General features: G+C 43.3%; 1 protein-coding gene across 2 annotated transcripts in view; it reads left to right on the forward strand.

Annotated features, from left to right (window-relative positions):
• The window catches only part of RAD54L2 (RAD54 like 2), a 68,238-nt gene that overhangs the window by 17,968 nt on the left and 36,733 nt on the right, over positions 1–13,537 (forward strand). For both annotated transcript variants that reach the window (XM_033071275.1, XM_033071273.1), the window contains exon 2: positions 2,876–3,082. In XM_033071275.1, coding sequence (XP_032927166.1) covers positions 2,932–3,082 — 151 coding nt within the window. In that variant the 5' untranslated portion in view covers positions 2,876–2,931. The remainder of the gene's footprint in view (positions 1–2,875; positions 3,083–13,537) is intronic.

Below are 13,537 nucleotides of genomic sequence, written 5' to 3' on the forward strand. Positions count from 1 at the left end.
AAGTGTTTCTCTCTAATATCCCAGCCCAGTTTCTCAGCAGCCTCACTATTGTCAAGGCTCTGTGCTGGAAGGCTGACTGGCTGCTGTAAGGGTGGTGCAGAGGGTTTGATATGGATTTCTTGGAGCTGTAGCTCTCCTCAGGCACACATCCCACTCAGGACCAGCTCCCGGCAGATGCAATGCAGGGCTGGGAAGAGCCCAGGGACAGGTAATCAGTTTATCTCTCACAAAGTGCCCTTCCTCCAGCGATTAAACACAGCACAGCGTGCCTGCGTGTGCAAAGGCAGGAGATGGGGCAGGTTGGAATAACTCAGCCATAAAACAGTAGTGGCAGCCACAATCTGGCCGTGTTGTGTAATTCCCCTTGGTGGGAGGCTCCGAAGTGGGTCAGATCGGTGTGAGAAACGAGGGCAGGCTGCGGGCTGTGCAGCGGTACCTGCTGCTGCTCCCGCTGCCACCGCGCAGGGTGGGAGCTCCGGGACCGCCACCAGGGAAGGGACAGGGACAAGCGGCAGCACCACGACAGGCACAGAGGAGTTACCCAGCTTTGTGTCACCCAGCTCGGCAAGATTTCATGAGGTCTTTTCAAAAGCTTCTGTTTAAGTCTCCTGGGTATGGCCGGGGCTGCTGAGAGGGCGTCAGGCTCATACAGACCATGTACTTACTGCTAAACAAAAATCGAGCTTAGCTCCAGCCCTTTTGTGCTCCAGTCTGAGGGAGAGCTGCTCTCCACTGCGTTTGATTTTATCTGTAGCAATACAGGGACCCATATCCTTGCCTTTAAATAATTTTCAGTGTATGTTTTGTGTTTTGATTTGGGTTTTTCTTTTTTAAGGTTCTGGGACAAGTGATGGAACGTGAGAGAATGACACACAGGAGGATACGATGGGAGAAACTGTATCATGTGTCATTCTTTGACCTGGAGCATTTAGTGACGTTACAGCACTTCTGCTTTTGCTGTTTGTGGAGGAGAGTTCATTCCTGCTGTATTAGCAGTGTTTGTGTTCCTTTGGTTGGTTGGTTCTGTGTAAAAGAAAAAATAAGGCACTGTTTTGAAATACACATAGACTTTAGCACAACATTTGTTAGGAAAAACTTGTGATAATAGATGGCTTTGTGTATGCAGCCCTTGACTGAAGTCACCAGACATCAGAAAACAAGGGATGCTGGAGGTGACCGTATTGCAGCGGCCTGACAGGCTTGTACCTGCCTACCAGCAGACCACAGAAGCTGAATTAATACTTTGGCTTGTATAAACTGGCACAGTTCCACTTGAGCTAATTCAGGTTTTGGCCTTTTCTGCCATCTGCTTGACTAAGCCAACTTATTTTGTGTGACACATGTAATAGTGGAGGGACTTCAGTTGTCTCTGCCTGGTGGTTAAGTGCTCCTGGGACTGAGTGGTGAAAGGCTTCCTGTTCAAAGCCAATCTCTGAAAAGCCTTCTCTTCCATGTGCTTACTTTCTTTCTGACACTCCAGTGTTATTGAGGAGCTGAGAGGGGCAGAGCAGGAGCTGATGACTTCAGCTGCAATAATTCAGCATATTCAACAGTTAGATTTTCAGCCCTGCTACAGGGGTGTTGCCTTTAACCTTCAGATTTTTGAGTTATCTGGTAACTGCTGAAACACAGCTTAAAATGAAATTTAAGTGTTAAATGAAATGAAATTTTAAGTGTTTATAGATATTTTAACTGCCTTATCTGCTTTGAAGTTTGGATTTAGTATTTTTTTGTTTGTTTGTTTTTAAGTGGCTGATAGTTCTCAAACATTTTGTAGTTTACAGTGGAAATGTGGTATAAGTAGGGGGCAGTGGGAAGTGAGTGATGAGGAAATGTTTCCTTCATTTTTCTTTATAGCTTTCTGGAGAATGTGTGGGTAGTCATTCTTCTGCAGCTTGATCTTTGAATACATCCTTTGCTTATGTTCCTTAGGATGCCTTCTTCTTTTTCCTTTCTTGGTTGTGTTTCTTTTCATCCATCTTACACAATTCCTTTAGGATCATTCTTTGTGTATGGAAGAGGAGTGTTCAGGAGAACCCATCACTGTCCAGAAGTGACAGTGCATGATCTGAACAGGAAAACTGGTGACTTTGTGATTGCCCTGGTCTTCTCTTCAGGATTTATTTTTATGTTTTACCACAGTTTCTGCTGTGGTGCACTGGATTGATGTAACTGAATTGGTGTAGAGAAGTTATGCACAGGCAGCCCCAGTTCTTGTCTTTGAGAGAAGGAAATGCAAATTTTGTCGGATCCATCCTTCCTTTGTGTTTACTTTTCTTCCTGCCCTGTTTTACAAAGGGAATTCAACTTTAGAATTGGATCTTTGTTGTCTTCTGCCCGAACTATGAAGGTAACACTGTTTTTATTGTTTCAGCCAGGCTGTGATGAGGAGCTGGGTGACCTCTGCAGTGGGTACAGCTGAGGCAGGAGGGGGTTTCTGTCTCTGTGCCACATCTGCACACTGTGATGGTGTTTGCAGGGATCAGGGTAACAGGTATCCAGAGGGGATGCTGACACTGATCCTTTTCTGTATGCTTCCTGTTGGGATGGTAGTGTTCTGAAATTGTTCACATAATTTATTAATTTTTGCATCTCTGAATAATCAGGTATTGATACCAGGAATCCTCCTGTTGTGTGCATGTCAAGGATACCAGTGAAGAGATGGAGGTTCTTCAATGCTGGGCCTAGATCATTGTGATCCATTTCTTATGACATCTGTTTTCTACACAGGATTTTGTGCTTTGTCTGTTATCTAAGTCTGTTATTTTAAAGGCTGATTTAGTTTTTTATTAGCAGTAATCCTGCTATGATGTTGAACCTTGAGGCTCCAAGTTGGGATTTGCTGGGCTCATGTTCCTGTTCTGTGTCCTTCCAGGGCTGCCTCACGGTAGAACATGAGCAGGTAATGCACAAGGAGCACCACTGGGAATCATGTCAGACGAGTCAATCTCAGGGAGTGATCCGGACCTGGACCCGGACTTGGAGCAGGAGGATATGGAAGAGGAGGAGGAGGAAGATGAGGAGGAGGCGATGGAGGAGGACAATGATGGGGATGACGAGGAGGACTTACTTGATGAAAGTGGTGAGTGAATGGAGTTGGGAATATACACTGTTACAGAAAAGTGGCTGCCACCCTTTGGGAGATTGTGTAAGGATTTGCCCAGCTCTTGGTATGGAGAAATCCTTATGTTGATGTTTAAATAGGTGTTTAAAGTATGTTAAATATGATCTCCTGGCCAAAAAATATTTCCATAAATTGTAAGCAGGATAGAATTTTTCAAATAGCTTCAAATTTTGGGGAAGCAATTATATAAAGAAGTAAATAAATCAATTTACAATTATTTGTATTATTTAAAGGATGTGGTGAAAATGAATGTATTTATGTCATTGGCTTGCACCATATTTAAACAGTTTGATGGATACCATGCACAATTATTGCGCAATATCATCTTTAACAGCTGGGAAATGTTTTCTGCCAGCATACAGGTTGGGTTCTCCTTTGTTTGTTTTACAAGATGAAAGACAGAAGTGCTAAGTAAGTTGTCACCTTCTGTCCTCACCTAGTTCCACTCCCCTGCTCTCCTCTTCAGGAGAGAACCAGTTCAGGTCAGGGCTAGTACAGGTGTTTGTGGGCCTGTGCTGTGCAGGTTACATTTGAGTGTTACTAGACAGCTGCTCTGGGTTCCAGCATGAGCATAGACATGTTTGTTGGTCCAGAAGGGCTGATGTTCTTGGGCACATGGGCAGGAATGCAGAGTTCAGGTGGGAATTTTCTCCATGCTGAATTTGCCATCAGACTCTTTGTTCCACAAAACTAGCCAGAGCCTAAGGGGAGACTGTATTTGCTTCCTTTAGAATTGCAATTTTTAATGACTTCAAAGGGTATGCAGGTATTTGAATACACCTACTTAAACCGAGAGTAGTCTTCCTTTTCATAGCATAGAACATGCCAAAAACAGACACATCTCTCTTCTAGTTACTAAAGAATTTTTTGCTTCAAAATAAATTGTTGTCCTCAAGTGTTGTTTGTTTTGTTGTTATATTCTTTCAGCCATGTGCTACTTGAAGATGCTGTTTTGATTTTAAATGCTTTTATAAAAATATTTACACAAAAAAGTATTCCTTTTTTTTTTTAATTCACATGATGTCTTTTTCTAATGAGAAATTAGCAGAAATGGAAGTGTTAGTTCAGGTAAGAAACAAGAGAATTTCCAATGTCAGCACAAATAAGAGTTACAAGGTCACAGATGACTCTGTCTCAGAGACTGGTGATGATGACGTCACTTTGTTCACAGGACCCTGCAGCCAGTGGAACAGGAGGAAGTGACATGGTTGCCAGTCTTTTTTTAACAGAAGAGAATGTCTGTATGTCATTCCCCATGGTTATTTTATCATAGATTTATGTACTTTATCATCAACATCTGTATTATTGTGAGTAAATACTCACAGTTGTTTGTCAGGAGTATTCATTCCAAAGCAAACAAGATCAATGTAGGTATACAGAATACTGTGAGCTGCTAATGACAGCTATTTATTTTCATGTTAAAACACTAGAAACATTTGTAGTGACCAATTAAAAACAAAAAATAATAAATGTAGAAAATAATGAGGAACAGTAAAAAGAATTTATGTAAAACTAATATAAAATGTTTTTATGGTGATTCATTAAGTACAAGGGAAAACTCCCTTTCATGAGTGGAGCACAGCTGGATTGCCTCTGATATTTCAGATTGTTCAGCTTTAATTCTGTCTGCCACAATATCAGAATGCTTTCTGGATGCTTAGATATATAATTATTATCTTCTGTGGAGGTGTCCAGTCTGCTTCTCCTGATATCTCCTTACAGCTACACACTGCCTCCAAAATGTCATTTGGCATCTGTATCACCTTAGATCTAATATAAACCAGTCTCCTGCTCTTTAGCCTGTGAAATACAACCAGCTTCAGAATTAAGAGGTTCGTTTTATTTTCCCATCTGATGTTTGTAGTCCTGTTGCTTTGTAGACAAATCTCATTCATAAATACCATATTTGGAACAGACAGTTTTATTCATAAGAAGGGATGCAGTGCTCTAATGTTTATATTATGAAGCTTTTAAAAAGCTTAATTTTAATAATTTCTGTTAAAACTTTGTTCTCCCTATTCCCAGCTGTGCTGTTCTCCTCCCCTCCTGGTATTGTGGTTGTTCTGATCCCATTGAGGATCCTGGGGGGATCTTTCCCATGGGGATGGGCTGGTGCATATTTCTAGCACTATAAGCTTTAGATGATTATTAATCTTTCACAGCTATTTCCTTGGAGGGGTGACAGGCTGCATAAGCATTTTCTCCAAACTGAAACTGATTACTTGTTTTAAATAATAGTGATTACAGTAATTTCACGAATACAAGCCGCACCAATTTGACCAAAAGTTTGGTGGAAACCCGGAAGTGCGGCTAATATTCGAGGGCGGCTAATACATTAACAAAATTCTAAAATCTGCCAACACGGAAGTGAGAGCCCGCCGCAACCCCAAGCCAAGCTGGAGCCCGGCCGGCCCCAGCTGAGGTGGGAAAGCCTGGCAGAGGCGGGGCCAGCAGTGCGGGGGGCGGGCGGCAGAGTCTGGGCCAGCAGGGCGGGGCAGGGGGGGCGGCAGAGCCCGGGCCAGCAGGGCGGGGGAGCCTGGGAGAACTGGGGCTAGCAGTGCAGGGGAGCATGGCAGAAGCAGGAAGGCCGGCGGGTGGGGCTGCCTGGCAGCGGGGGAAGCCCAGCAGAATCGGGGCCAGCAGCGTGGGAGAGCCCGGCGGTGCGGGGGCCTGCAGTGCCGGCGAGGGCGAGGAAACGCGGCGGCGGTGCAGACGGGAGGGGGCGGCCGGCGAGCCTGGCGGCGGCGGCCCTGCCGGCCGGGCGAGCTAACATGGCGCGGGGCGGCCGGCGTGCCTCGCAGCGGCGGCAGCGGCTGGCCCGCTGGCAGGACGAGCAAACGCGGCAGCGAGGCAGTGCTGACGGGAGAGGGGGGCCAGTGAGCCCGGCGGCAGCTGCAGCACCACCCGGCCGGCCCTGTCGGCAACCATGAGCGGGCCGAGCCTTCCTGGCCCCGCCCCAAGCCAGTAAAGCCCGCTATGCCGCGATCCTGTTACTAATTGGCCAATTTGTGAAAGCTGCGCACGGATTCTCGCGACGAACGAAAGTGCGGCTAATATTCGGGGTGCGGCTTATCTATTGACAAAGACAGCAACATTGTCGAGGCACCGGAAGTGCGGCTTATACTCCGTGCGGCTTGTATTCGTGAAACTACTGTATATCAATTGCAAAAATAACATTTTTACAGTTTGCTTGCAAACTAGTGGCTTTGTTTAGGATTTCCATGTATTGATGGTGACTCAAACGATTTTCCAGTGTTGATGTAATGTTGTCCACACTTGGTGGTGGTCAATAGTATCATCTCAGACTTAGCAGTGACTTGTGTTTTTCATGCTTAACCTGTTTTTGTTTTTCTGATGCATGTTGTGTGTGGAGTTAATCCTTGTGTTTAGTTTCAGTTTCATAGTCTTCTAGGAGTTCTTTTTACATTCTGGTGCTTGAGTGCTATCTTCAGTTTTGGTACATTTTTCTCATTTCTGCCAGTTTTGTTTGCATTTAGTATAGACTGTCCTATAGGTAGTCTAGAATTTAGTTTGTATTTATATAGTACAGACTTTCAATATTGAAGAACACATCTCTTCAACCTTTGCTCCTGCCCTCAAGGAAACAAAAGAGCATGAAAAGCTAATTTTCTGAATATTTCTGGGGAAGTGAAAGCTAATAGCTACATGGCTTACAGCCTTTATCCATTTCATCAGTGGTGGCCAGTTAATGAACCTGAGCATCATGTGTAGGAGCTCTTACAGCTTTAGTCCTTTCTTCCCAAGAATGTTCCTTCCAGAACTACCTATTCTGACACAGCCCCTTCCCCTTCTGTGCCAGACTGCACCCCCATCCCAGCAGCACGATTCAGTCCTAGCCAGAGGCTGCCACTGCTTTTCCAGCCTTGTCATCCCTGCCCACTTCATCTGTTTTCTCATCACTTGTGGGTTGCTGCACCTGTTTTATCATGTTTGATTTTGTGATAGCAATGCGTGACTGCTAGGAACTTTTTTTGTTAACTCCCTAAATCGTTTTCACCAGAAGTGTGATGTACTGATGACTGTAGAGATAAAGGGCTGTTTCAAGTCCTGCACTTTTTCTCTGATCCTGATTGCTCAGGGCTGTGTAGGACTCCATAGGAATAAAAGTTAATTTGAGCAAAGAAGAAACAAATCTCCAATATGGATTTTAGAGATAATTTCAAATGCATGGACCGTTTATACCTCAGAGCATTCCCAAGGAAAGCTGTTGAATGTTTGAATGAATCCCACTGCGCTGTTCTGATTTTCTACTTTGGGAATGTCTTTGGATTATTCTGACTGATGTCTCTGGAATTCATTATCTCTTATTCATACATATTGCTGTAATTCTGCTATTAATAGTGATGGCAAGTTGCTTGTTTTCTTACCTCTGAGTATATGGGTTAAACATTTTCTTAAAGTGCAGTTCAGGGTAGAAGTGGTTGTTCAGTTCTCTCAAAGATGCCTTAATGAGCACAAGCCTTCAGACACTGTCCTCAAAGGCTTCTGGTCAAGGTGCATGGTACAGCACACAGGTTGGAATCAGGGCTTTTAGGGTATACTAGTGAACAATTTTCCAGTACTACAGTAGTGCTGCAATTTTTATTGTACAAAGATACCAGGCAACACCAAATAATAACATATTAATTAGATGATACTCTTGTGATAAAACAAATTCCGTGGAATTGGTCTTGTCTCCTGCCCTGTGTTGTGCACTTTTTCTCCTTTCCTGGCCCCTCTTTCTTTCCCAGGATTGGGAAAGTGCAAGCTCTGTGGCTTCTGTTTGACTACTAGAGAACTGGAGGAGCTCCCTCTTCCCAGCTCAGACTCATACTCTTCCTCCTACTCCCTGATAAAGTGCTGGAACAAACTAAGACTGGTTTGTGTGGTTTGTGGACATAGAGACTCTTAAAGAGGACTGAATGAGAAGCACAGTTGGTTGGTGGTACAGAACAGCAAGTCCAGGAGAGGAGGACACATGGGTGTAGTGACATTTTGCACTGCAGCTCCTTGTTAGGGTGAGGGCATCAGGAAATCTCAGAAAATCTGAGAGATTGGCACATGTGAGGTGAGTGAGACAAAAGAGAGACCCATTTCCCTACCCTAGCCTCTTAAAACTGCTCATCCTGCTTATGACATTTGACAGCTCAAACCTTTCCTTTCTGCAGCATGATCCACAATGTATTTCAGTAGCTGCTTTCTGCTTGAACTTGAGCTGCCACTTGATACTCACAGTTTTGAGCTTACTTCCTTGATACCAAGGCAGGAGTTCTTGATTTCAGATGGCAGCCTCTGCTGATCCAAGTTTGAAAAGATTCCCTTGAACCCTCACTAGAGGAAAGTCTGTTCATTTAAAGGGGTTTGCTTGATCAGCTTTTCCTACAATTTTCACTTGGTTGTTGAGGAAAAAATGTTGGCATGAAATTATAGCAAGTATGGATTTTGTTTAATGTGATACTCCTTTGTGGCTCTTTGTGGGTCATCATTGTGGGGTGCAATTACATTGAAAGGGAAATCAATTCATAGCTGTCTGGGCAATTTCTTTGTCTAATCTGATGAGTAGTTAACACCATACTTACTAGACAGTTCATTAGCACCTGTAGTTATTAAAGCTGAAATGATTTTGGAAATCTGTTTTTAAAGTCATGTGGAAGTGTGGGTTAATATTTCTTTGAATGATACATGAATGCATCCTTGAGGTACAGAGATCTGCTGCTCATTTTGGAGATGATGTTACTTATGTGCTTCCCACCCCAAAGCATTCTATCTTTTCTTCTCCCCAACAAAATGCTGGAATAAAACAAAACTGGGCCGTGTGGGAGTCTCCAAGTGGATGTGTGTGGTTGGGAACAGAGCAACTTTCTGTCCTTACTGGGGAAGAGAGAAAAGTCTTTGGTATAAATCTGTTCATTTTGCAGACTCCTCCTCCCCCAACACGTGAGTTTTTGCTTTTTGACTGTAGTTATTCTTATGAATTAGGTCATGTTATACTTACCTGTATGAAACAGAGAGAGGCAGAGTATGGAGATAGTGTCCTGTCTTGCTAAATGGTATCATATTCCATATCATTTTATATCCATATTTAGAAAGGCCCATCCTGCTGGAGATAAAAAGGAGGAGAAAAAAAGAAACTGCTGTAAGAAAGTAATTTCCCTCTACTTTTTACCTGAAATAAATGGTCGTGTTGGTAAATGGAGATTTGTTCCAACAACCTGAAATCTTTTGCCTTCTACTTTTTACCAGACTGCACAGCATTTCTTTTAGGAAACACCAGTTTTGAATTGTCCGTCCTATCTGCTAAAAAATTAAATTTATTCCTTAAAAAGAAGAGAAGCAATTAGGTACTTAATGCTTTAATCTCTCCACTCCTTTTAGAAGGAGACCTTTCACAGCTGTTTCTCCAGGTGGCACCAAGGGCTGATGGGCATCCCAAGGTCGAGGCAGCCCCAGAGAACCGAGTTGCTCTTTGAGGAGCTCTGCTTCCATCTGCTGCAGTGTGTGGCACAGTGTCCTTGGTTGCTATGTGCTTCCTGCTTCAGACTGGGGATGTGTGCTTTGATCTCCTGTCCTTGTTTGCTGGAGGCAGGTGCTGGGGCTAAGGAAAGGCACGAGCCCATTGGAGTAAACTTGGAGTGGATAGCAGGCTCTGTGTTGTTTGAAAGTGGATGAGTTGGAGCAAAAGGTATGGAAAGAAACAGAAGGCCTTTCCTAAATTTAGAAAATCACTGAAGACAATAATGAGGAGGGCTTTAATTGTAAACTCCTCTGTATTCTGTATGTACCTGTGCCAGAGTGGTGAGTCCCCATAAATTGTAATCCTGCAGTTTAATCTGTAAGTGGATGTTTGCAGTGCACAAGGTGAATTTCTTGGGGAAAGAAGAAGTGATGATTGACATAATCTCACTTTTCCCTTCTTAATGGACTTCCCTATGTGGATTCTTTTATTTTGGTTACTTGAGGCTGGATGCAGCTCCCTCTAGAGCCTACCAGTACTATTTTCAAGGAAGCTGGAAGGGCCAATCCTGGGGGAAACAAACCTCTGCTCAAGGCTAGGTTTGTTGCCTATGCAAAGGTTCTGGTCTTAGTGAAGAACCGGATGGGAGCTTTCATGTTCACTGTGCACTTTGATGTTCTTTAAAAGCCAGGTAGGTTTTTGTGCTTGTAGAAACTTTATGTAGACTGTCTTCCGAAGGAGTAATTGCCTGCAGAGAGGATGGCTTGTGTGGTATCATAGAGGTGTGAAAGAAATCACTACCTGTAAAAGAATTTACTTGTCAACTAATATCCTGCCTATTGGCACATGTTTAAACTTAATAAAATTGTCATGGGAAACTGCATTACATTAGAAAATGATCCTTATGGATCAGAGTGTTTAAATGTACTTTATCATACAGGTACAGAGTGTTTGGCTCAGCCTCAGATGGTTGTGGGTGACTCAGTAAATGTGCATCCAATTGCAAATATTTGATGCATTTTTCAGGTGCTGCACTATAACTAAGGAGTTGAGGGGGTTTTTTTGTCCTCTCAGTTCCTGAAAGAGCTTTGTGTCTGTTCAGCATACACTCTCTGTGTCCACAAACCTTATGTTTGATACTTGTGTTGGTTTCCTAAGACCCAAAAAATTAGGAGCTGGCTGGCTTCTATGTTTCCACAATCCAGCTGAATAAAATACAAAATATGCAGTTAGTTTCAAAGGTAGAAAGAGGGATGGTAGCATTCACAGTTTTAGACCTGGTTACTGAGTAATGCTGAAGGGTTACATTGAAATTGCAGGGGAGGTTTGCCTGTCATTTAGGCAAAACTCTCTGGGATCTTTGCCTCATTACAGAAGGCTGCAGATTTTACCCTTTGTTTTTATCCTGGTGGTTTCCCGGGGGCACGGTGTGTGTGTCAGAGCAAAATGATGTTTGTGTGTGCGGTCTGAGGGGCTTGGCCCTGCACAGCCAGCGAGGGTCCTTGTCCCCAGCACCTTGTGCAGACCCTGTTGCATCCTTGAACTGGAGTTATTGGACCCACTAAATAGTGATGTTAACGAAAAATCCTCTTGGGTGCTTTGCTGGAACAGCCGGCTGTGGATGTTTTGTTATCTGCCAAGGCTGTGGATTGCTGTGTGGCACTGTGCAGCGCTGGGGCAGTTTGGGTGCTGCGAGGTCCTTTGCTTAGGGCTGTTCGCCAGTGAATCTGGGAGGAGTGTGGGAGGAGTGTGGGAGGAGTGGTGCCTGGGCTTCGGGGGCTTTATTGACTGACTCCAGCATTCCGGCTAACCCTGTGAACTAGGTTATTCTCAGCAGGGTGAGGTGTGGCCTGAGGGCTGCTGTGGGAAGGAAGGATGAGATGCTGAGGAGCGCTGTCCCCAGCCCCCTGCGCAGGGCATTGCGGACTGCCGATGTCGCAGGTCAGTGCTGAGCCTTTCCCGGCTGCCTGCTCTGGCCGAGGGCGAGGGCTCCTTCCCGGCTTATCCCGAGCAGGGGAAGCTCCCAAAGACAGCGTCGGTGACTCCCTGCCCGCCTCGCAGGCTCTCTGACAGCGGCTGCCTTTTTGAGAGGGTGGCACGAAGTCTGGCATAGTCTGAGTGTTACATAACCTGGAGTAATGACTTGCTTTACTTCTTTAAAAGGAGGTGATGACGCCAGAGCTCCGCTTCCTTCAGAGCCGCCAATTGGGCGCAGGGACTGGCAGATCCCGTGAAATGATGTGCTGTTAGAACCAGCCACGCTTTCCCCCCTCTTTTCTCCCTCCTTCCCTTTGATCTATTGCGTATGATGGAATATAAAATAGGAATCTTTCTATGCAGTTCAGGAGCAGCCCACGTCCATGGCTCTGCATTTTCTATATATACGTATATGGAGTTTCTAAATTTTTTTTTTTTTGCCTCTCTTATCTCTTCTCTTAAAGCTGTCACAAATGAGAGAGTAGCACGAAGATGTGGGGAGCAGGGTCAGCGAGTGAGCCGTCATTAACTCAACAAAGAATTGCTCCAAGGGGTCTTCCTGCTTTTCTGATACGCTTTGCCAGATATGAAGGTTGTGCTTTATTGGCCAAAAATTGGCTTTTTTTCTTTTCATAGAGTCAGAGAATCTCTAACAAAGGACGGTCCCACTGCTCCTCTGACCTGTTCGGTGCCTTTTCCCCCCATGTTTCCCATTGTCAGCTTTGTGCCACACCTCGCCATTGCTGGTAGATACTGTATTCCCTCTGCAACTTCTGTAATGGTGATGAAATCGTATGGAAACTAATTAGCAAATTTGTAATGTGGTGTTTTGCCTCTTGAACAGGTAAGGAGTGGCAAAGTCACTTTGCCAAGTTCACCTGATGGGTATGAAGAAGCCAAAGAGAAAATCCTCTGGTTTACGTTTTAGGCAGCAGCCTAAATGTACTAGGTGAAACACTTCTTTGATTTTCATCTGAATTTAAAACCATGTAAGGGGTCCTTAATTTCATTTTTCCCTAATTTATGTGGTGTTGTGCTGGTTTTAATGACTGGTTAAATAAAATGTGCCTGTAGCTATATGTTATACAAGTTTAAGATTAAGTGAAAGATGCAAGGAACTGTTTTAATTAAATTGGAAATATTCTTCAGTTTTTAAAACATAGTATCACATCATAGTTATTTCCTTTATTTATCTTTTTAACTTCTTGCTTAGGCTGTAAATAAACTGCAACACTGAACTTTTGAATTTCTAGAAGTATCTGGTTCATTGTTTGGATCAAAATATTTTTTTTATTAGCAGTGTTTTGTACTGCAGATATTTAAAATGTTTTGTTCACATTTTCTTCAATATGCAGTTCACTGACTCAGCCTCAAAAAAATTCTAAGTAGGAGTCAGAGGACTTTATTTTCACTTGCAAATATGCAAATAGGAATGAGGCAGGAGAAAGCTACAAGATAAAATCTTTTTTGACTAGGTGAACAGAAACTTCTAGTTTAAATCTCTGTCCAAAGAAATTTTGCAATTAAAACATCTGCAGGTAATCTTCATCTATATAAAGTATTTAAATACTTAAACTGTTAGAAGCAATTTAAAAGTGTTACTTTTGTGTACTCAGCTTGTGGTCTATGTCAAATTGTGCAACATAGCTGAAAATTAATGGAATTAAATTAAAGTTGTACCAAAAAACTCCTCAGTGGTGCACAAATATGTTGTGTCATCTGCATCAGCAGAGAAATTTAGAGGAATCAGTTTCTTGTACTTGGGATTGTAACTCAATGGATTTTAATTTTTATTAAAATGATGATAAATATCTATAGTATAAATTTTATGCCTTTGAATCATTACATCTTGTCTAGTAACAGCTTGTTTTCTTTGGTACATTTAAATAATCTTTGAAAGCCTTGGAATCTCAAGCAGTGTATTTTGCCACAGTGCCAGTGTGAAAAGCATTTGCAAGAGGCACTGCATTGTGTCACTTCCT

The sequence above is a fragment of the Catharus ustulatus genome, chromosome 13 (genome assembly GCF_009819885.2).
Source record: "Catharus ustulatus isolate bCatUst1 chromosome 13, bCatUst1.pri.v2, whole genome shotgun sequence".
Classification (NCBI taxonomy): Eukaryota; Metazoa; Chordata; class Aves; order Passeriformes; family Turdidae; genus Catharus; species Catharus ustulatus.